A 25,454-nucleotide genomic window follows, 5' to 3' on the forward strand; every position below is an offset into this window, starting at 1 on the left:
TTACTGCTGCCAACCAACCTTCCAACCCACGTGTTTGGAAGGTGGGATGGAAATGGGGCACTGTTCAGCATGTGAAGGGAGACAGCCCAATGATTGATAAGTGCAGTAACAGGGTGGGGGAGGGGAAGGAAGCAATGGGTTTACATTAATATCATCTGTACCTATTGAGTCAGAGGTGGACAGATGGGGAGCAGTGTAATAGATTTAGTATGAATTCACCCTAACTCATCATCTCCCGCAGAAATTTGTAAATACAACACAGTAGATGAGCCTAACCTCCTCAGGTTAGCACCAGCTGCCTCTGGCTGTGTAACCCTCCACCTTACAAGGTGTACTTCTCTTGGACAATGTGTGGGTATCATGGCCGTTGTGACTGACTATCTGCGGTGAGAAGTGGAGACGAGGCCTGTAACCTTGCTTCATGTGAGTGCGTAGCTAAATGCAGAAATAGCTGTAAGATGAAGGCTAAGGGAGTGGTGTGTTTATCATGAGGGTACTGAACTTGTAGCACTGTATCAGAATCCCTGGGATGGCCTCATGGCATTTACCATCAGCCCCCATCTGCACAAGGTGGGCCACTTAACTGTATCTGTGCAGATACCGGCCACCTTTCCTCTTTTACATCACCCTAACCAGCCCCTCTACTATTTACCACCAGCTTCACAGTTGACTCCATTGTTGTGTATCTGTCAGCAGCTTCTCTAGCCATAATGCACTTACATTGAGGTGAAAGATATCTTTAAGCTGAGCAAGCCAACATTTTACCTGTTGTGGAAACTTGCTGCTGAGTCAACTGACTAATGAAAAGTGTGATCAGTGCTAGCTGTATACTACAAACATGCAAATACACCAAACTGGCTGCATTCCACAGAAGGCCCAAGATAATGACACATGGTCAGTTCTACTACTGCTTTCAAAAGGTGTTAAATTTAGTCCTCAAAGTTTTAGGCCAATGAGTTTCCATGGAATCAGAAATCTGACAAAAGCTCTCTTTAAAAATGTTAATAGTTATGACTACGAAGAGTGCCGGTAGGTTCAAATTATAACCTGAAATAGTAATAGTTTTTCTCTCAAAAGATATTATTCTACTGTTGAGAATTTCTGCAACGTAGTTCTAATTTGTAGCATTTTCGATGTACTCATATGGCTTCTCAGAGATGCCAGAAACATCAGTAGAAGGAGTGAGCAATCATGCCTGTGGTGAACTACATATACCTGTCTGGACACGCCCCCTGCTGACTGCTCCTGTGGCTCCTCCCACAGACCCCTGTATAAAGGCGATTGAGGCCTGAGCCCGGCCCTCAGTCTCCAGGATGTAGTATAGTGGTCAACTACTGCTTGTTCTTTCTTCCAGTCAATAAAAGCCGATATCTCGCCTTATGTCTTAGAGAGTCATTGATGGTGCATCAATTAATCCCTGGGGAAATGGACAGGTGGAGAGGGAGAATGCCACAGTGTGGAAGGCCAAACTTTTAGCCCTTAAGTCAAAAGGGTTGCCGGTCTCTCGATGGCAGGAGGTCCTCCCCGAGGCACTCCACTCTATCCGCTCGCTGTTATGTACGTCCACCAATGCCACCCCTCACGAGCACCTATTCTCTTTTCCCAGGAAGTCTGCCACTGGGACCACCCTACCAGCTTGGCTGACGTCCCCAGGGCCAGTGCTGCTCCGGAAACATGTGAGGAGCAATAAATACTCCCCGCTGGTCGAGAGAGTTCACCTTCTACAGTATGCTTACGTGGTCTTACCTGATGGGCAGGAGGACATGGTCTCTGTCCACAACCTGGCGCCCGCAGAAGCAGCAGACCACTACCCCGAACACTCCACGGTAACTATGAACCCTGTACCCGAGGTGACACCGCGCACACCGAGCCCTACGAAGACTCCTCACGACATTCCTATATTGGGCGTCTCGTATGCGCATATACCAGGCGCCTCACACACGCATGAGGGATCACTGATGCCTAGTGGGCTGACACCTCCAGTTAGGCCGGAACCAGCACAACCACCGTCTCCGATGCAATCACAACCGGCACATGTACAATCACAGCCGGTGCTACGTAGATCACAGCGACAGATTCAACCAACTGATAGACTTAACCTGTAAATATACTTGTAAGAAACTTCACCCCATGGGGACTCTCTTTTAAAACAAAGGGGGGGGGGGTGAATCTACCTGTCTGGACACGCCCTCTGCTGACTGCTCCTGTGGCCCCTCCCACTGACCGTGGCTCCTCCCACAGACCCTGGTTAAAAGGCGATTGAGGCCTGAGCCCGGCCCTCAGTTTCCAGGATGTAGTGTGGTGGTCAACTACTGCTTGTTCTTTCTTCTAGTCAATAAAAGCCAGTATCTCGCCTCACGTCTCAGAGAGTTATTGATGGTGCATCAATGCCCATCAGGGCAGGAAAGTTTATATTATTTAAAATGAGACGCCCAAGGAAAATGGAATATAAACATTTTGTGGCCTCAAGGTGCAGTGCTTATATTAGTTCACCAAATTTTTATTTCTGCTTTATACAACTTTAATCTTGCTTAAAGTTTCAATCTTCTAAATGCTGATTCGTCAGCACCTTTGAGTTGACCAATGCCAGTGGTGTTCCAGCAAACTTAAATATGGCATTGGAGCTTTTCTTAATCTCACAGTCATAAGTATAAAGTGAGTAGAGCATGGTGGTGAAGGACACAGCCTTGTGGTGCACCTGTGCTGATGGTAATTGTGGAGGAGATGTCTGAACTGACTGGGGTCTGCAAGTGAGGAAATTGAGGATCCGGTTGCACAAGGAGGTACTGAGGCCAAGGTATTGAAGCTTATTGGTTAGTTTTGAAGGGATGATAGTACTGAATGTTGAGAGGTAATCAATGAAGAGCATCTTGATATATGCATCTTTGCTGTCCAGATGCTTTAAGGTCGAGTGAAGAGCCAGTGAAATGGTATCTGCTGTGGACCTGTTGTGCTGGCAGTCAAATAGGAGTGGATCCAAGTCATTTCTCAGGCAGGAGTTGATATGTTTCATCACCAACCTCTCAAAGCACTTCATCACAGTGGATTTAAGTGCCTCTGGATGATAATCACTGGGGCAGGTCATCAAGTTCTTCTCAGGCACCGGTAGAATTGAAGCCTGCTTAAAGCAGGTGGCTACCTCAGACTGCCTAATAATGTCTGTCCAGGGTTGATTACAAAAATCTGATTTTATCAAGCAATTCGCCAGTTACCAGACCCAATCAGGTCTCCGCCATCACCACTCTTCTCCATCTGGCAGAACTGGTCCTCACTCTCAATAATTACTCCTTTGGTTCCATCCACTTCTTTCAAACAAAAGGTGTAGCCATGGGCACTCACATGGGTCTCCTCTAAGCCTTTCTTTTTGATAGCTACATGGAACAGTCAATGCTCCAAGCCTACACCAGTATCACTTGCCAACTTTTCCTACGCCACATCGATGACTGTATTGGTGCTGCTTCCTGCACCTATGCCAAGCTCATCAACTTCATCAACTTTGCCTCCAACTTCCACCCTGCCCTCAATTTTATATGGTCCATTTCCGACAACCCCTACCCTTTCTTGATCTCACTGTCTCTATCTCTGGAGACAGCTTATCTACTGATAATTTTTTATAAACCCACTGATTCTCACTGCTACCTGGACCACAGTATTAAACTTCCCACCCTGTCACTTGTAAAAATGCCATCCCCTTCTCACAATTCCTTTGGCTCCACTGCATCTGCTCTCTGGATGATGCTTTTTATTCCACAGCTAGTGAAATGTTCTCCTTCTTCAAAGAAAGAGGCTTTGCTTCCTCCACCATTAATGCTGCCCTCACCCACATCTCTTCCATTTTGTGCATGTCTGCCCTCACTCCATCCACCTGCCACCCCACCAGGGATACTGTTACTCTTGTCTTCACCTACCATCCCACTAGCCTCTGTGTCCAGCGTATAATTCTCCGTAACTTCTGCCATCTCCAATGGAATCCCACCACCAAGCACACTTTTTGCTTTGCTTCCATTTTTCGCTTTCCACAGGGAACCCTTCCTATGCAACTCCCTTGTTCATTTCTCCTTCCCCACTGATCTCCCTCCTGGTGCAAGTGGAACAAGTGCTGCACCTGCCCCTCCACATCCTCCCTCACTACCATTCAGGGCCCCAAACAGTCCTTCCAGGTGGGGTGACACTTCGCAGTGAGTCTATTGGGGTTATGTACGATATGCAGTGCCCCAGGTGTGGCTTCCTGAATATTGGTGACACCCGACATAGATAGAGAGACTGCTTTGCTGAGCACCCATGTTTCATCCACCAGAAAAAGCAAGATCTTGCAGTGGCCACACATTTCAATTCTACTTTTCATTCTCATTCCAAAATGTCAGTGTATGGCTTCCTCTACTGCCTCAATAAGGCCACATTCAGGTTGGAGGAACAACACCTTATATTCCGTCTGGGTAGCCTCCAACCTGATGGCACGAACATCAATTTCTCAAACTTCTGGTAATTGCCCCCCACCCACCCCCAACATTCCCTATTCTCATTTCCTTCTCTCACCTTATCTTCCTACCTGCTCATTACCTCCCTCTGGTGCTCCTCCCCCCTTTTCTTTCTTCCACGGCCTTCAGTCCTCTTCTATCAGATTCCCCTTTCTCTAGCCCTGGATCTCTTGCACCAATCAACTTCCCAGCTCTTTACTTCACCCTTCCCTTTCTTCCAATTTCACCTATCACCTACCACCTTGAACTTCTTCCTCCTCTCCCCCTACCTTCTTCCTCTGAAATCTCATCTCTTTTTCCAGTCCTGATGAAGTGTCTTGGCCCGAAAACTCAACTGTTTTACTCTGCCCTAGATGCTGCCTGGTCTGCTGAGTTCCTTGAGCATTTTGTGCGCGCTGCTTTGAATCTCCAGCATTTGCTGTAATCCATCAGATAATCCCAATCACATTATTACAACACTGTTTTAAAATATTCACAGGGACCTAATCTGCACTCCGTGCAAATGGGCTTTGCATATCCAACACTTGGCATTTTATTGTTATATTAGCACCATCTTTTCCCCATAGTGAGTCAAATATAATTGCTTGCTTCCAAGTAACTAAAATGTATGAATGAAGATAATGGCATTGAAGGTGCTGAAGCCATCACGACAGTGTAGGGGGCACGCACTGCCATTATTTACTCTGATAAGAGAATCAAGGATACTCTACTTAGTAACGAAGCCAGAAGTAGAACACATGGAAACCCTAGAGAGAATGACCAGAATATCACTGCATTTATTATTAGTAGTTTGTTATAGCTCCTTTCCGCACCTTGTGGTGTATTGGGCGACAATCTTCCCGTTTCTTTCAGCACCTGTCTTTTTTAAAAGGCCGAGTTGCTAGCTTGACACTCAACCCAGCATGGATGGAATGCGTGCAGGGAGCCAACCGGATTCAAACCCGGGGCCACTCACCTCGAAGTCTGGTGTGGATGGCACTACACCACTGGCTGGAACATTAGTATTTTAAAAAGGGAGAAATGAAGGCAATAAACCAAGATTTTAGACTTTAAGGTGGTTAATAAAATGGGGTAGTTTAAAACAGAGTAGAGAAACTATTAGTTGGTTGATCTGCAGTGAGCGCATTCAGGATTATAAGTGAATGATAAACTCGGTTCTTTGGCAAGCAAAAAAAACTATTAGAATGATTGAATAATGTAATTAGTGCCAGTATTAAACTAAATAAAAGTGCTTAGGTGAAGGTAAGCAATTGTGCAATTCATATGAAATGGAAGGATTATATCAGAAAGATAAAACAATTGCTTTCCCTTTCTCAAAAACCTCCATTGTTTTCACCCAAAAGTTGAATTTAAAATCCTTGCAGTCTTACATCCATCCATTTCTTTCCAACAGAGGGTGTCATGAAATTTCACCCCAAAACTTTAAGAGATGTGGTGAGGCCAAGGAGGAACTTTGAAAGTAGACCACTAACTAGGCTATTTTTTAAAAAAGTGAGGAGATTCTGCAGGTGCTGGAATATTACTTCCATTCTCACTGTTATACAGTGGACGACGTAAGAGGAAACAATAAAGAGTTCTTTTCCTATTCTAAAACAGGAACTAACATGAGAACAAAAAAAGGTAATAGACTTCGTATATGCAAACTACTTCCTCATTTATTATTACAGTAGATCTCACAAGAAGGAAGTAATCTTCAATTTATACTTGATGAATAAAACAGATAAGTAATTAAACTGAATAAAGAATAGTTGCAAAATATAATCATGCCTTTTTAGGTTGAATAATGACCCTTGAAAAATCTTAGTCCAATGGAGAGAATTTTTGCCCTAATGTTCTGTTTGTAAAAGAAAAAAAAAGTGAACACTAGATTAGTAGTGGTAGGGGAGGCATAAGATAGGCCAGGTTTATACGAGGGAGCTTATCTGGCATCAAATACTAAGTAGGCTACAATTAGCAGAATGAATGATGCAGCTACTATTTTTGTTGCTGCATGAACTCAACCTCTCTGACAATATCATACTCATTTTAAAATTCATTTATGGGATGCAGACATTGAAGACAACATCAACATTTTTAATATGCATTCTTTTTAGCTCTTTGTAATTTGCCAAAAATAAAATCTAAAATCATTTCCCCAGCCTTTGAATCACATAAATCCCAAACTTTGGTTAGCCAGCTGTGTTTTTATAACAATTTAGTAATTTGATGATTACCTTCCTTGGAAAACAGCATGTTATCTCCTGAAGTTTGACATTATATCCAGTCTCCTTTCCATCACTAACATGTTTAGACATTGTGAACCTTTTCCCTATTTCACCTCACCAGTGCTGAAACTGTACACACTTGTACCATTTCTGGGCTTAACTGCGTTTCCTTAATCACCATGTATCTAGCACAGGGTCAGTGTTATAGAAGCACAGAAACAGGCCCTTGGCCTAGCCCATCCATGCCGGACCAAGCTGTTCAACCTGAGCTAGTCCCACTTGCCCGCATTTAACCAACATCCCTATAAATGTTGGAGACAAGAGACTGCAGATGCTGGTACCTGGACCAAAAACAAATTCCTGGAGGAACTTGGAGCATCCGGTCCAGATGAAAGGACCCAAATGTTGACTGTCTACTTCCCTCCATAAATGCTGCCTGTCCCACTCACTTCTTCTGGGTTTTTATCGCTCCCTCTAAACCTCTTCTATCCATCTACTTGTCTAAGTGCCTTTGAAACCTTTCGATTATATCCACCTCCACCACTTCCTCTAACCAGCTTGTTCCATATACCCGCCAACCACTATGTCCCTTTTAAATCCTTCCCCTCTCATGTCAAACCATGCCCTCTACCCTGGGATAAAGAGTGCAACCATTCAGCTCATTATTTTATAAACTTCCATAAGGTCACTCCCCAGCCTTCTACTCTCCAGGAACAACTTGTTCCAGACTATCTAGTCTCTCGTTATCTCAACACCTCTACTTCTGTACCATCCTTGTATTTTTCTGCACACTTTCCAGGTTAAGGCGATCCTTCTTATAGCTTGGTAACCAGAGTTGCACCAGATCCCATTTGAAATATACTCAGGGACCGAGCCCCAACTTCCCTTTAGGGTTTGGGTCCAAAGATGTATTACAATCTAAATAAGAAATTCCTTCACTCAATCCTAAATGCCCAACCCCTTATTTTGAAACCATCCCTTGCTTCTAGACTTCTCCGCCTGGGGGAAAATTCAACACTGCAACTATCTTGTCAAGCCCAGTAAGAACTTGGCCTATTTCAGTGAGGTCGCCTTTCATTCCAAATTTAAGAGGACAGACCATACCACGTGATAAACTTGCCATCAATCTGTGAGTCTTCACTCCACTCCTTCAAACACAAATACATCCTTCTCGGGTAAAGACCTGTAAACAATATTTCAAACCTGTGCGTGCACTGGAGAATACAGCGGAGATTCACTTGGACGCTATCTGGACTGGAAGGATTAAAGAAGAGGCTGGATAGGCCGGGCTTGTCTTCCTGGAAGCAGGGGTGAAGGATGACCTGATCCGAGTATATGAGATTATGGGAGGCACAGACAGGATAGATACTCAAAATTATTTTCCTCACAGTAGGGTACTAAAATAAAGAGAGCACAGGTTTAAGATGAGAGGAAGGAGTTTGAAAGGTGATGGGGGGGGGGATTTTTATTTTTTAAAACCACAGACAGAACGGTTGCCTGAGGAGGTGGTGGAATCAGTTACGTTTGAGATAATCAGGCTGGCACTGAAACAGGGAAGGCAAAGAGGGAATAAACACACCGAATGCGAATAAATAAGCTACACAAACGTTGTCCGAACATGGTGGGGCGAAAGGCCCACCTCTATGTCCCTCAGCGGGTCGCTCGTCGGCTTCCATTAGTTCGAGAATCAGCGGTGTAACATTCACTCATCTCTACCTGCATTCTCCTTTCCCACTGACATGACAGCCCATTAGGAACCACTTACCCATTTAATAAGCCACAGTACTGCAGACAATGAGGGGCCCAAAGTGTCTTCCTCTCTATCTCCAGACCAACAGCCCCAGCGCACCCACGCCAGAACTTCCACCCCGGACACTGAGTCATTCGGCACACTTCCACATCCTGACTCATAGAATACTCCTAACCACCGACACCCCGCCCTCTCCGGTATCTAGGATATTTTGACGATAACGATCGAAGCCATCACCCTGGAAGGAGCTGACCTGTACCCCAAGGCCGAAGGGTTATCGACCCCTCCACAGCCGCGGCGGGGTTCCCAGTATTTCCCACTTTAAGCGCACTACTAGCAGATCTTCGGCAGAGCAGATGAACGAATGGAAATAAACAATAATCTACCTGTACTTTCGGCGACTTTAATCTTAGCAGAATGTATCCACACATTTATTTCCCCCTTGCCCTTTTTACTATGATTCATACTTGATGGAAACATTTATTAGGTTGAAATCCGATGTTAAAATTAAACATTTTCCGAACAAACGGCAAATTAATTCCGAACTGAGGACACTATCTAACGCGGATCTTTGGGAAAAAAAGAGAAATAAATCCGACTTTTTACGAGGATAATGTAACACTTGTTAAGGCTCACCATCCGCCAGAAACACCCCCTACCTCCCTGCATTGAGCCGGATCTCACTCCCCCGCCCCCCGGCAAGGGGAAACAAGGACTCCGCTGCCCCGAAATCTGGCAGCTTCTTAGCGCCAGAGACCAGTTCCATGAACACAACGCATCGCCCAAAAGGAAGAGATCGGATCACTCACGGTTCACATCACTCCGGCACCGCCGCTCTTCCACGTGTCGCGACTCCTCTTCCCTCCGATGTAACTCAACGCCGGAGACAGACCACAAAGTGTCGCCACAGAATGAGCCCGACTATTCGATTTCTTTTAAGGGGATAATGATCGGTGATACTGTTCCTGACAAGTTTTTAACAATATAACGTGGCTGCCGTTTAAACCACACACTTGAACTGGGTTCCTCAGTGCTGTGCTCCTGTGATTCTATTTCAGAGCCCAGCCTAAAACCACACGGCTTTCACACCTCTGAAATGTGTGATCATTCTCACACGCAGTCATCAAAAAAAGAGCAAACTGCTGCAATCTAACTTTCTAACGCAGAAATGTGAAATTGAAACCTGCTTTCCGAGCAGCCCCAGGATTGGAAGGAGTGTTTAGGTCCTTTATTAATGCGGAGCGTTGGACATTACATTGTCGCCAGCACCTAAAATTTACATTAAATGTACATTGCAGAAGCAAACCGACCGGCCCACTGACCTGTCTTTCTGTAATAACCCATCTCAGGTCCCCCACCCATATTCATGTCCACGAAGGTAGTTCTCCCTCTCCGCTGTACTCCCTTTCGGGATATCTTTCCCTTCCTCTCTTTGTGTGCCTATCCATTCTGAAAGCTAAATGTTAAAAAAAGTTTAAAATAAAAGCATGACCAAAGGAAAACATCTTACATTTTGAAATTGCTCCATTAGGATTCCCTAATCTTGTTGCCTCAAGTTCTGGAGAGAGAAGGGAGTGTGAGAGAAGGGGAGGGGAGAGAACTGTTTTTTAGTCCAGCCTTAACAGTTCCATTCTGTAATCACAATTGTTCATTGTAGTTAACTCTATTGAATATTAATCCATGGAGTAGCTGATTATCTTAGCACTTTTTCTTGTAACTTTATATATTATATATATATCCTTACATTGTGCAGAGACAATTAAGTATTTTGTACCATTCCCATTTTCAATTACTCACCTTGAAAATGTTTCAATCAGGAATATTTTCCCAATTGGATTATTTGTATTCTACTCTTGTAGAAAGGTTATATTTCATCTGATTTTCTGTTCACAAGCATACGGTAAGAAATCCTCTTCTTCTTGAAATAAATTAACATTATTAATGTGTTTATTCTCTTGGAATGATTTCATGATCTTGCTGAAAAAATATGGGCAATGAATTCAAACCCTTAAACATTCATCCTATAAAACATTTCTCTTTGCTTAACTCTTGATTCTTTCATCAATCTTCCACATTTGATAACCCTCTGATTCCTAACCTTCTACTTTCTTAGAAGTTCATGCAGATACGGCATGCCATCTACAGTTTTGATGAATTTCTATAGATGAACAGTGAAGAATATCCTGACTGGTTGCATCATGACCTAGTATGGGATCACCAATGGCCAGGAACAAAAAAAAACCTCCAAAAGATGATGAATACAGCCCAGCCCATCACAAGAAAAACTCTCCCCACCACTGAGCACATCTACAAGGAGCACTGACGCACAAGAAAGCAGTATCCTTCATCAAGGACCCCCACCACCCAGGCCATGCTCTTTTCTTGCTAACTACCACTGGCAGGATGGTACAGGAGCCGTAGGTCACACACCATCAGATTCAAGACCCCCACCATCCAGGCCATGCTCTTTTCTTGCTACTACCACTGACAGGATGGTACACTGGGTCACACTCCATCGGATCCAGGAACATTTCTTACCCTTCAATCATCAGGCTCCTGAATCAACGTGGATAACTTCACTCATCTCATCTCTGAACTGATTCCACAACCTACAGTATGGTCTTAGTTTTATTCTCATGTTCTTAGTTAGTTAGTTTATTTTGCTTTCTATCTAGTTATTTATCTATGATTGTATTTGGGCAGATTGTCTTCTTTTGCACATTGGTTGGTTAATATTGATTCTTTGTTCTACTGTGAATGCCTGCAAAAATGAAACTCAGTAGTATATGGTGACGTATGCACGCTTTGATAATAAATTTACTTTGAACCTTTGCCTGGGGGTTACACTTTTTCAAATTGCACATGGCATCTCTACAAGTTTCAGCACCTTTATCAGATCCCTTTGCAAACTTCTCTGTTCCAAGGAAACATTCTTCATCTCTGGAATGATTTTGGCAAATCTCTTTTGCTTCCTTTCCTAAGTCTTCATGATTCATATAGAGTGGTGTACAGAATTGGACACAATACTCTGGTTGTGATGGAACTGGTGCTTTATAGAAATCCATAATGACTTCCTTGCTCTGACAACAAGATATCATCTCTTTTCTGTACCATTAGTTCACAATGCACTTTTTCAGCAACAATTAAAACAGAAAATTGGAGAACATTTGAATTTTTGGTTTAAAGTATCTGGTTTTGATCAGCTTAAGAATCAAAGTAACACTTAACACTTAACAAAGTAACACTTAGCACTTATTAACCTGACTAACTGAAATGAAATGTAGAATATCATCAAGGTTATGTGAAGAGGTAAATGAAGCATCGGCAGTGAATGGCTTCAATTTGGATTATAGAATTTAATAGGTCATAGAAAGGAATTCAAAGGGGAAAAGCAGCTTCTTAATTTGAGATTCCATGATGCTATCGAATTCTGTCTTTGGATGAATACTATGCTCAGAACAATGTATTGCAGTTAACACAGGCTGTGCATGAATTTTGTTTTTTAGGCATGTAACTGAGATTCTCAAAGGGGAAATATGCTTGACAGCTTAAAGCAACATTAACAATCATCTTAGAGAAAGGAAACAAGACTAATTCCTCTCATAATAAATAGGGTGAAAGCTATTTACATTCAGATCTAAGTACTTTCTCTACAATTTGAAAATAAACAAGAAAATAACAGGTGAATTTGTTTTTAAAAGCAGCCATGATCTGTGTGGCTGTTGAATGTAGCTTTTGAATGACGGTTTTGAAGATGTTAGTTTATGAATGGAAAAGAAGCTTATGGATGGAATTTGGGATCTTAGACTCTTGACAGCTGAAAGCAAAACTGTTGATGGTGGAGTGATGATATTGGAATTGTCCAAGAGGCCTGAAACAAAAGAAATTAGATATAGGATTGGAGATAATAGAGATGGGGAAGTGTAAGACTAGGGAGAGAGTTGAAACAAAGTTCAGAACTTTAAAACAGATACTTACTTGATTGTGAGCAAATAAAGGCCAGTGAGCTCAAAGGAGGTGATCAAGTGGTAAGAATTAAGTGGTCAGTCCTGAATGAGCTCAGGTTTCCAGAATATAGAAAAGGGAAAATAACAATGAGCTTTAATATTACATCACATTGTAAACAGCAATAGAATGAGGAAAAAAGATAATGGTCTTGTTCTTCCCTGTAATTAGTTGTAGGAAATTTCTTCTCATATGGTATAGGAATTTGGAGGAATAGTCTATCAATTTAGAGATAGTGGAAGTGCTACTGCAAGAAGTGGATTTGATGAGCATAGATGTGGAAACAGATGCACAGAGCAATTTTGGATGATGTTGCCAAGAGGCAATGCATAGGAAATAGCCAAAGGCAGATCCTAGGGTCACCAAGGGAAATGCAAAGGGAAACTATTCCTTGTACAAAAACAGTAAATGTTCAACTGGTCAGGCAATGTCTGGGGTGAAAATTTGATGACTATTTCTTATTGAAACAAAAAGTCATCAGAAATGTCAAGATCTAACATTTCAGATTGTCAACCTTTCTTCAGAACTAGTCAACAACTCCACTTTTCTCCCCATAGATATTACCTAACCAGCATTTTATTTTAATATTCTACTTTTGAAGGTGAGTTACTTGGCTGGCCAACATGCCCCCACACAGATGAATGATGGAGGAGAGGTGTTGGAGATCGATCGTGTAGTTAACATAAGAAAAGCTGTAGGTTCGTAAAGGAGGATGAGGGCAGATGACCACGCTGGACAACTGAGGGATTAATAATGATTCCTATGCAGTAATGTTTCACTAAGGTCCATTCATTAAAGTTCCAATAATCTGTTTGTTAATTGTTCTATGATCCCACTGGGTCAGTATCGTGCTCATTCAGGTGCTGTTCCCATGCTCCCTTTAATTTACTGAGCTCTCTTTAAACTCATCTGGTTCACTGAAAAAAATCTCAGTCCTAAGGATGCCAGATTATCAGAGTTCTAATGTACAGTACTTGGCAACTTCCTGGATAGCTGAATCGAAGATGCACTTGACAAATTTCTGCAGTGCCTTCCCATTGGATCCCATTTTGGATATTTAATCTGTCTTCTTCACATTCAGGCAGTTGCCAATGTTATAAGCTGCTCCAAATCATGGTGGAAATGATGCGATAAGTGCACTGTGAATATTGTCCTTTTCTTTCCGTAAATGTCTTGGAAAATTACCTCCAACAAATTGTCCTCGTTTGAAGTGTTTCACATCAAAAAGCACCTTGCAGAAATGTTGGAAAACGTATAACAAATCAAAGAGTAAAGTATCAGGAGGAATGACCAAAAGGCCGATGAAAGTTTAAAGGACAGATTATTTCCAACACAATTTTACATTTCTATTTGTAAATAATCTCTGAAGAGCCCGCAGAATGTCAAATGGCTATCTGCTCCACATGCAGAATAATTGAAACATACCCTCACTGTTCATTTTACTTGGTACCTCCTGTACCTAATAAAGAGGCCATGAAATGCATATTCGTGGTCTTCTGCTGCTGTAGTCCATCCATTTCAAGGTTCAATGTGTTGTACATTTTGAGATGCTCTTCTGCACACCACTGTTGTAACACCTGACTTACTGAGTTCTGCACACCACTGTTGTAACACCTGAGTTATCTGAGTTCTGCACACCACTGTTGTAACACCTGAGTTATCTGAGTTCTGCACACCACTGTTGTAACCTGAGTTATCTGAGTTCTGCACACCACTGTTGTAACACCTGAGTTATCTGAGTTCTGCACACCACTGTTGTAACACCTGAGTTATCTGAGTTCTGCACACCACTGTTGTAACCTGAGTTATCTGAGTTCTGCACACCACTGTTGTAACACCTGAGTTATCTGAGTTCTGCACACCACTGTTGTAACACCTGAGTTATCTGAGTTCTGCACACCACTGTTGTAACACCTGAGTTATCTGAGTTCTGCACACCACTGTTGTAACACCTGAGTTATCTGAGTTCTGCACACCACTGTTGTAACCTGAGTTATCTGAGTTCTGCACACCACTGTTGTAACACCTGAGTTATCTGAGTTCTGCACACCACTGTTGTAACACCTGAGTTATCTGAGTTCTGCACACCACTGTTGTAACACCTGAGTTATCTGAGTTCTGCACACCACTGTTGTAACCTGAGTTATCTGAGTTCTGCACACCACTGTTGTAACACCTGAGTTATCTGAGTTCTGCACACCACTGTTTTAACACCTGAGTTATCTGAGTTCTGCACACCACTGTTGTAACACCTGAGTTATCTGAGTTCTGCACACCACTGTTGTAACCTGAGTTATCTGAGTTCTGCACACCACTGTTGTAACACCTGAGTTATCTGAGTTCTGCACACCACTGTTGTAACACCTTAGTTATCTGAGTTCTGCACACCACTGTTGTAACACCTGAGTTATCTGAGTTCTGCACACCACTGTTGTAACACCTGAGTTATCTGAGTTCTGCACACCACTGTTGTAACACCTGAGTTATCTGAGTTCTGCACACCACTGTTGTAACACCTGAGTTATCTGAGTTCTGCACACCACTGTTGTAACCTGAGTTATCTGAGTTCTGCACACCACTGTTGTAACACCTGAGTTATCTGAGTTACAGTTGTCTTTCCGTCTACCTGAACCAGTCTGGCCATTCTCCTTAGACTTCAATCATTAACAAGCCATTTTCACCCACAGAACTGCTGCCCACTGGAAGTTTGCATTCTCTGTAAACCTTAGAGATTTTTATGCACAAAATTCCCAGGCGAGCAGCTATTTCTGAAATACTCGAACCACTCCGCCTGGCACCAACAAACATTCCACGGTCAAAGTCACTTAGATCACATTTCTTCTTCATCCTGATATTTGAACTGAACCACTTGACTATGTCTACTTGCTTTTATGTATTGAGTTGCTGCCACATGATTGGCTAAATAGATATTTACATTAGTGAGCAGGAATACAGGTGCACCTAATAAAGTGGCTAATGAGTCTAAATGGAACTTTTAGCCCTGGATTTTGGTATCAGTGATTTTTGTAGCTGAGGTTTGTTTTCAGTCTGTGGCCTCTCCAACACAGAACTGTCAGAATCAAGTGGACTTGAAATCAATGGAAATTGGGGTAAATGCTAAGGGGACTTTTCTTGCAAAATATAAGGAAGTTGGAACATTTTTCTCATATTCACAACTTTAAAACTTATGTCTGTTGAAAGATACAGTCATCAGATGTGACCAATATTGTTAATTCTTTGTCATGATGCTTAAGTTGTTATAGAACTTGAAATACCTATCTTGGGACCTGCTATCAAATACAGTCACAATCTGTGCTCCTCCTCTCCAATTCCGCTAAGAGCCTATTGAAAATTTACTGGAGTTCCTTCCAGTGGCATAGAATCCAAGCATTTTCAGATTCTGCTCCTCCATTCACTAATTCTGGCTAACCACTGGATTCCTTCCAATGTCACCAGATCCTGTATAACTGCCCCTCCTCCCCTCCAAAATCAAATAAATAGTTAACATCAGTTTCCCACACTGCAGCTAACCTTGATAAGTTTCCATGCTTTGCACCAGTACCTATATATCTCACCTACCATCTTCCTGCTAACCTGCACTTCACAACAGGGAAAGAGATGAAAACTTAGTGAATTAGGGAATGAAGAATTTACAATGAAACCAAGTTGACTGACCAGGGGGATCCCTTTTCTATCTTTTGCTTATCTCAAGAAGTCTAAGTTACGTGTAGGTGCAGCCCTATAGCTGTTGGGGCAGATGCAAGAATGATATGAGAAGTTAAGATCATGGAATGACATCACGGTAGCTTCCATTTCATTTTCCCAGGTCTCTGCAGAGTAATAAGCAAATCAGCAGAACAGAATTAGAAAATAGGAGGTGTTAGGTATGCAAAAGTGTAAAAAGCCATCAGTTTCAAAGTGCTGAATTCAGAATTTTTACAGAAAGTGCAATCTGGTTGCTGTAGTTGAACAACCGTGTTTCTAGGTTCCAAAGCCAATGATTGCAAGTGTCACAAATTTCCAGGACAGGTAGGCTCTCCCTGGTCCACATTTTGGGTCCAAACCTTTCTCAAGGGGCAACTCCTTTGTCAGAGATTTGCTGATCCAAATGCAGATGATCTTATCTTGGCCAGTTTCAGATCAGGCTATACAGGCCAATGAATATTGTGTTTGCAAAAGATTGAGCAGTTAAATCAGAGTTTATTTACCAAATATCAAAAAGCCTGTTAATGATTAAATCCCTGCAATAACAATCCCAAAGCTATAAAGCTATTGGGAAAAATATTGTGACAAACACATGAAGATATTATTGTAGTCAGGGTCTTCTGGTATATCCAGCCTGCTACCTTGAAGCCTTTGATATCATGATATACACTGCCTCGTGTTCTCCTGGATGAGGCAGAAATTAAGGGTATAACTCAGGCCAGTTTATTGTGGGTGGTTGATGGGTTCTTTATTAGTAAAGGCACCAAAGTTTATGGGGAGAAGTCAGGAGAATGAGGTTGAGAGGGAAAATAAATTAGCCATGGTTAAACAGCAGAGCAAAATCAATGGCCAAATGGCCTAATTCTGCTCCTTTTTTTATGGTCAAATTGGAGGAAAAATCTGGAAGTTTATTTTGGACACTTGGGCAATCAGAAGTAGTTTTGGTGGTCATTCTGGTCTGATCCATTTAAAACATGTGATATTTGCCTCAGCCAGTAATGGACTCAGAATGTTGCAAAAAAGAATGAATGCAATCAGCTTTCTGAGGGGAAACCTGCCCAGTAAACCTCTACCAGCACAGATCTGGCACAACAACAATGATTCCATTCAGGGCTGTGGGAGACCCAGATAAAAGTATAATTATTTATTCAACAAGGCATGTAAATTTAGTTAATTAAATGTCTTTTTAAAATTCACATTCTTACTTGCTTAATTGATTCTGAATGATTTTGAAAATCATGGCAGGTTTGATAGTTAAGTTGAGGAATGTAGTTTATCCCTTTGTCAAAGAATCTTACAGCTGTTCATGGACAGACTTTATCTCAGTCCACCCCTTTGTCACTATACACTAAATTCAGAAAATTCTGATGAGGTTTTTGAATCTTTTCTTGACCCATCATTTGGTTCTTTCCTTGTCCTGTTACCAAATCTTTTGTCACTTCATCTCTCCTTCATTCTATCTTAACATAAATCTTTCTCTTCTCACCCATCCCTCTCCAAACTTCCAAAATTTTCAAATGTTTTATTTCTTTTCCTGTTCTGAGGAAAAGCGTGAAACCACTGTTGGCAGAAGCTCAGATGGTGACACACAGACGTGAGATAGATCGGTTGGTTGAGTGGTGTCACAACAACGTCATACTCAAAGTCAGCAAGACTTCAGGAAAGGGAAATCAGAAAAACATACACTAATCCTCATTAAAGAGCCAGAGGTGGAAAGGGTGAGCAGCTTCAAGTTCCCCGGCTGTCAACATCTCAGAAGATCTATCCTGGGCCCAACTAACTGAAGCAATCTTGAAGAAGGCATGCCAGTGATTGTACTGCATTAGGGGTTTAGGAAAATATGATATGTCACCAAAGACTTGTAAATCTTTGTGGATTTATGATGGAGGGTATTCTGATTGGTTGTATCATTAGAGGCTCCAATGTGCAGCAGAAGAGAGGGCCAGAGGAGGTTGTAGACACATCCAGCTCCATCTTGAGCACCACTATCTCCACCGCTGAGGACACCTTCAAAATGCTACTCAAGGAGGTTCATTAAGGAACGTTTCCGGGTCACATCCTCTTCTCATAACTTCAATCAAGGAGGAGGTACAGGAGCTTGAAGACACACTTGCCAGCTACATTGGGAACAGCTACATTGCCTCCACAATTAGAATTCTGAATGGTCCACGAACAGCATACTATTCCTCTTTCACACTAGTTATTTATTTATAACTTATAGTCATTTTTATGTCTTGCCTTGTACTGCTGCCACAAAAGAAAACAGATTTCACCCATATGTCAGTGACTTCCTTCTGTTACTCCCTTCTCAGCCACTGCCTTACCTATTGAGTTTTTCCAGGACTTTTTCATCTAATTTTGAATTGCAAAAATTATAGAATTCTCTCCATCAATTGAGGCTACATTGTGTGGTAATGACAATGAAATTACTTATTAGGTGGGCAGGGAAGTTATTAAAATCACGGTACTTTTTCAACTCAGTAACTTCCAATTTGCTTTTGGGACATGGATGAGACAGTCATTCCCATTCTTCCTCAAGGTATTGAAAGTTAGCCACATAATTTGTAAACTTATGACAGCTTTTTTCAGAGAGACATACAGAACGGAAACAGAGTCATTAGCTCAACAAACCACGCCATAAGACACCTATTCAAGCTAGTCTCATTTGCCCATGTTTGGCCCAAATCCTTCTGATCCTTTCCTTTCAGTGTACCATCATTTAAAAGTTATCATATCTGCCTCAAACACTCCTTCTGGCAGCTCATTCTATATATGTACCATTCTCTGTGTAAAAATATGGCTCACCTCAGGTTCTTTTTTCTCTCACATTAAACCTATAGGCTCTCTGGTTCTTGATTTCCCAACTATGGGGAAGAGACTAAGTCCAGTCACCTCCTCATCATTTTATTCACTTCTCTCAAGTGACACCTTAGGCCGTTATGCTCCATGTAAAATGTCCTAACCTATTCAAATTATCCTTATAACTCTGTTCCTCAAGTCCTGGTAATATCTTTGCAAACCTTTTCTGCACTCCTTCCAGTTTAATGGCATCTTTCCTTCAGCACGGCAACCGAAACTGTACACAATACTCCAAGTGCAGCCTCGCCAGTGAGATACAATCACATGAGCTCCCAACTTCTATAGTGCTTTAGCCAAAGAAGGCCAGCGTGCCAAAAGCCATCTTCACCACCCTATCTACTTGCAATACCACTTTTAGGGAATCATGTACCTGAACTCCAACATCCCTCTGTCCTACAACACACCCTTGGGCCCTATATTGGCTTGACTTGCATACATCACCTCGCACATATCTGAATTAAAATCCATTTGCTATTCCTTGGCCTACTTACCTAACTAATCAAGATTCTGCTGTAATTTTTAATAACCTTATTTTTTGTCCACTATGCCACCTATTTTAGTGTTGTCTGCATCCTTACTAACCATGTCCTGTGCCTTCTTAAACAGATTGTTGATATAGATGAGAAACAAAAACTGGCCAAGTACTGACCTCTGAGACACACCACTTGTCACGAGCCTTCAGCCAAAGAAACAAATTTCCACCATTATCCTAACATCAAACCAATTGAGTATCCAGTTAGTCGGCTCTCCCTGGATTCCATGCAACCTAAACTTCTAGATCAGCCTAAGAGCTTAATGGTCTGAATAGACAGACATCCAGTTAGAGAATAAATGAGGGGGAATTTCATTAGCCAGAAGGTAGTGAGTCTGTTGAATTCATTGTCACGGATGGTGGTGTGGAGGGCAAGTCACTGAGTATACTTAAAGTGGAGGTTGATAGGTTCTTGATTTGTCAGGGTGTTGAAGATTACGGGGAGGAGGCAGAAGAATAGGGTAATAAATCAGCTGTGTGATGCCGACTGGTGATGCAGACTGTGTGATGCGGACTGGTGATGCAGATTGTGTGATGCGGACTGGTGATGCAGACTCTATTTGCCGAGTGTCCCAATTCTGCTCCAATATCTTATGGGCTTATGATCTGAACTTGGGTTGCTTTCTCTGGAACAGTGGAGGTTGAGGGGAGATCTGAAAAAGGTTTATAAGATTATGAGAGGCATAGAGAGGGTAGATAGCCAGTATATTTTTCGCAGGGTTGAAATGTCTAATACCAGAGGGCATGCATTTAAAGCGAGGTGGGTAATTTCAAAGGATATGTGAGGGGCAGGTCTTTTTGTATGCAGAGAGAGGTGGGTGCCTGTGATTATGATAGAGGCAGACACATTAAGGGCATTTAGATAGGCACAGGAATGTGAAGAACATGGAAGGATATTGTGAAGACACAAGGGATTACTTTAGCTGACCATTTGATTACTAATTTAATTGGTTTGGCACAACATTGTGGGCTGTAGGTCCTGTTCCTCTGTTGTACCGTTCTGTGTCCTAAACCCTGTCTTTCCATATGTATCTTATCCCTCACAATCCTCTCCAGCAACTTACCTATCACAGATGTTAGGGTTACAGGTCTAGTGTTCCCATGTTTCTCTCTGCAGTCCTTAAATAAACACACAGTTGCAGTCCTGCAGTCTACCAGCACCTCACCCATGGGTAATGATGATGGAAGTATCTTGGCTGGGACTCCTCAAAGTTCTCTAGCCTCCCACAATGTTGTTGGATAGACATGGTCAGACCCCAGAGAATCTACCTTCATACGTTTTAATACGTTCAGCACTTCACCAACACATCACCATTTACTTTCCCTAGTTCTGAAGCCTTTATATGTTTCTCCATAGTAAAAACAGAGGAGAAATATTAATTGAGAACCTTGCCCATTTGTGGCTCCACACATAGATGTCCAGTTCAGGCCCTATTCTCCCTATTTACTCTTTTTTCCTTAATATACTTACAACATCTCTTCGTATTCTCTTTAATCTTCTCTGCCAAAGCTATCTTACGCCCTTCTTACATTCATTCTTGATTATAGTTCTGGATCAAGAATACTCATTCTTGAACATTGGGGTGATTCTAGATACCTATACTCTTCCAGGGATTCTTTTGATTCCAGATGATTGTACCTGACCCATGCCTTCTGCTTTTTCCTGACCCAGGCTCACTATTTCTTGTCATTTCGGGTCTCTAGTCCTTCACTCTAACAAGTGGACCTGAACTCTTGTTATCTCACTTTTAAAATCCTCCCAGTTGCTAGAAGTTCCTTTTGGCTGCAAATAGTCTATTCCAATCAATCTTTGGAAGTTCCTGTCTAATACAATCAAAATTTGCCTTGCTGGATCTATATCTTGAAACTGCGGACCAGTTCTATCCTTCACCATAACTATTTTATAACTAACAGATCTATGGTCAAAGTTCCCAAAATGCTCTCCCCATCTTCCCCCATCACTTTAGTCACTTGCCATCCCCAATTACCCCAGAACAGGTTGAGCTTTGCCTTCTCTCTAGTACAGCCCTCTCTATATTGCCTGAGGAAACTATACAGAATTCCTCCTGAAACACTCCTGAAAGAGATTAATTAATTACTGAAACTTTTACTTTAATACGACAGCTTTTAGTACAGTTACGTTCTAGTATTAACACACACATTCCCAAGTGGTTTTAATGCCGCAATATGTCATTAACTGGTGCTCTGGGTTGCTAGCTCAATACCACAACTGTGTGGCTACTTAGTATAATACCAGCATTTCCAGATAGCATTTTGAACACATATTTGTAGACACATGGAATTGAAAAAAGTTTTCATTCGAGAAATCAGTATTTCTCAGATACGGTGGAAGAAAACTGAGTGATTACAGTGTATCATAATCTTCAAATCAACCTCTATTCCCATTGCTTTATTTGATCAGGATGTTACATTAATATTAAATTCAAGGGATACTAATCTAAAACTGCATCTGATGCCATTTTAACAGGGCGCATTTAACTTACTCACAGACTAAAGAATCACAATAAGCATCATGTTCTTACCAATCCTGACCATTTAGATCAGCCCTAAACCTTGAATTTGTTAGTTCTGTTTGTTCTCAGAGATCTTACATGCAGAAATGTGGGGTGGGGAAGGCAGTGTGGTTAATGTAAAATTAACTGTGTTTATTAGCAGCTCATTCCACACTTCAGTCCTGAAGAAGGGTCTCGGCCTGAAACGCCGAGAATTTATTTACTTTCACAGATGCTGCCTGACCTGCTGAGTTCCTCCAGCATTTTGTCTGTTTTGTTTTTCATTCCACACTTATTCAGTGAAGAACAAAAGATATATCATTTGCTTTTCTTATTTTGTTTTGAAGGCATCATACTTTTATGCTCCAACCCATATCTTCTATGTACAATCTAATTTAAATGGCTCACAGACCATTTTTTTTTACCAATTAAAAAAAAATCCAACTTTTAGAGTCTTGAGGTAAGACTCAGAATTTGGTGTCTATTTAAGCAGTGTCATTGAATAGCCACAATCTGGGGAAAGTAAGATTTGAAACCAGTGGAGTTTTCTTCCAGGTGTAGTAGACAATCCACGAGTTCATCTGGGAGTAGAGTTTGTTCTTGTAGTAAGCTCTCGGTCGCATATATCCCATGATGTTCACTAAGTGGGAAGTGAGTCTCTTCTCTCTTAAGCAAGTACTTTAAAGGTTCTGGTGCCCCTGTAAGGCCTGAGCTCAAATCAATGCTTGTATCCACAATGGTGGAAATATCTGCTACTCTGTGAAACACTGGAATGTTGAAGCCCTTGTACTCCTTATTTTGAGCAATCTCATCCTTTCGAATCGATTGGTCTTCATTATATGATAAAGTTGCCACCTGACACACAGAGCTTTGAGGCTTGTAGCCAATTTCAACTTCCTCATTTATTTGACACTGATTAGAATTTTGCACTTCTGGAGTATCCAATATATGACTCTTAAAAGCTCCTTGGTGTATTTCGTGATTCAAATTTTCATTAACGTTCTGGATTGAGTTTCTGTTGCTTTTTGGTAGCAAAGCTTCCTGCACCTCTGTTATTGGTGGATCATTGTACATCCAATGCATTGGAGAGCGTGGAAAGGGATATTCATCTTTCTTCTACAATGGAAATAAATGCAAAACTGTATGAAATTCAAACAAGGTATCAACAGTCTTTCAAAGAATTGATGAATAAGATTACAAACTCTTTGCCATAACTGTTGTCTGAGTTAGATCTTATTAAGTAATTAGCTATATTTTTCACTTCAAATAACATAACTTCAGTGATTTCACTTTCACTTCTGAAGTTTAGGCAAAACGAAGATGATTTCAAATAAATAACTAGCACTGGTAGTTAATCCCTGTACAAGCCTACGTATAGCAAAATAGCTTTGAATTGGATCAGTCAATGCACACTTTGCAATACAGTGTCCAAGATGTATGTTAAATTGACCTCAAATTCGTTAAAAGCATTTCTCTATTTTTCTGCTATTTGCACATTAGCATCTACATGGAGATGTTTGTGACTGTAGTATGCTGTGATCGGAACCTATCCTCGAGAGGTTCTGAGCATCTATTTGCACACTGGCATCTACATGGAGATGTTTGTGACTGTAGCATGCTGTGTTCGGAACCTATCCTCGAGAGGTTCTGAGCATCTATTTGCACACTGGCATCTACATGGAGATGTTTGTGACTGTAGCGTGCTGTGATCGGAATCTATCCTCGAGAGGTTCTGAGCATCTATTTGCACACTGGCATCTACATGGAGATGTTTGTGACTGTAGCATGCTGTGATCGGAACCTATCCTCGAGAGGTTCTGAGCATCTTGGCAGATGGAGCTCTGGAAATGATTCATAGGGGGCTCATTGTTATCCAGTCCTTAAGAGTAAAGCACTTCCAAGGTACATTTATTTTAATTAAATTCAATATGTTCTGGGATTGAAAGGCTTATCACATGAGTAGTGTTTTTGATGGATCTGGGCCTGCACTCACTGGAATTCAGAAGAGTGAGGAGGGATCTCATCTCAACCTATTGAATGTCGCACGAATGTAAGGAAAATGGAGGGATATGGACATTGTGTAGGCACAAGAGATTATTTTAGTTGGACAAACAGTTGGTCCTCCAACAGTTTCCAAACCTGTTGTTGAGCGGGATGGCCATAGGGGTACCCTGCTCTTGCTATTTAACTCCTTTCCCATCCTGACTCTCACCCAATTTACTGCGTGCTGCCTACCAAATAATCCAGAGTGCATCCAGTTCCAGCTCCAACTGAATGCACTTCTTGCAGGTGGAGTCACCGAGAACACTGGAGGTCTCCCTGCCTTCTCACATCCTGCAAAAGGAGCATTCCACTATGCTGCCTGGCACCTCCAGTGTTGAGAAATGAGCAACTATAAAGAAGGAAAAACAATAAACTTTGAAGGAGAACAAAGATTCTACCTGATACTTTTTTGTGCCATCTCCCATTCAGTGCTGTCCTTGCTGAAGCCTCAAAGAGCTAAAGACTCAAAATGTGCAAGCTCAACTGTTTTTAAAGTTGCCAATTTTCTACTAAGTAAGTGGCCAAGATCTGTTGTGTCATGATGTGAACAGAGATGTCTTTGCCCTGAGAAGCCTTTAACTCTATAAAAATTAATGAGTACTTTGGAACATTTATTAGGGTCATAGAGTTGTAGAAAACTGCAGCGCAGAAACAGGTCCATCGGCCTATCCCATTCATGCTGAACCATTTAAATTGCCTAGTCAATTTGAGCCACACCTCGACCATAGCCCGTCATACACCTGCCATCCATGTGCCCATATAAACTTCCCTTACATGTTGAAATTGAAATCACTTCCACTACTTGCATTGGCAGCTCATTCCACACTCTCACAACCCTCTGACTGAAAAGTCTCCCCTCACATTCCCATTAAAGATATCACCTTTCTCTCTTAACCTATGACCTCTATTTGTAGTCTCACCCTACCTCACTGAACAAAAAGCCTGCTTGCATTTACCCCGTCTATATCCCTCATAGTTTTCTATACCTCTATCAAATCTCCCCTTAATCTTCTCCAGGGAATTAAGTTATAACGTATTAAATCTTTCCTTATTATTCAGGTCCTCCAGTCCTGGCAACATTCTTGTAAATTTTTTTTGTACTCTTTTAATCTTATTTACATCTATCCTGTGGATTGGTGACCAAATCTGCACACAATTCACCAAACTAGGCCTCATCAACATCTTATACAACTTCAATATAACATCCCAATTCCTGTCCTTCAGTCTATGAAGGACAATGTACCAAAAGTTTTCATTAGGATCCTGTCTACTTGTGACACCATTTTCAATGAATTATGGATCTGTATTCCCAGATTCCCTTATTATACCACACTCCTCATGCTCTACTGTTCACTGTGTAGGATC

At 41.7% G+C, this 25,454-nt stretch overlaps 2 protein-coding genes across 2 annotated transcripts in view; both read right to left on the minus strand.

The window, feature by feature from the left end:
• il12rb2 (interleukin 12 receptor, beta 2a) overlaps positions 1 to 9,407 on the minus strand; it is a 74,181-nt gene extending 64,774 nt beyond the window's left edge. The window contains exon 1 of the mRNA XM_059983519.1: positions 9,242 to 9,407. The gene's annotated coding sequence lies outside the window, so the exon portion shown is untranslated. The remainder of the gene's footprint in view (positions 1 to 9,241) is intronic.
• A 12,304-nt stretch (positions 9,408 to 21,711) lies between these two features.
• LOC132401978 (interleukin-23 receptor-like) overlaps positions 21,712 to 25,454 on the minus strand; it is a 94,004-nt gene continuing 90,261 nt past the window's right edge. Inside the window, exon 17 of the mRNA XM_059984370.1 lies at positions 21,712 to 23,162. Coding sequence (XP_059840353.1) covers positions 22,542 to 23,162 — 621 coding nt within the window. The 3' untranslated portion in view covers positions 21,712 to 22,541. The remainder of the gene's footprint in view (positions 23,163 to 25,454) is intronic.

The sequence above is a fragment of the Hypanus sabinus genome, chromosome 11, assembly GCF_030144855.1.
Source record: "Hypanus sabinus isolate sHypSab1 chromosome 11, sHypSab1.hap1, whole genome shotgun sequence".
Classification (NCBI taxonomy): Eukaryota; Metazoa; Chordata; class Chondrichthyes; order Myliobatiformes; family Dasyatidae; genus Hypanus; species Hypanus sabinus.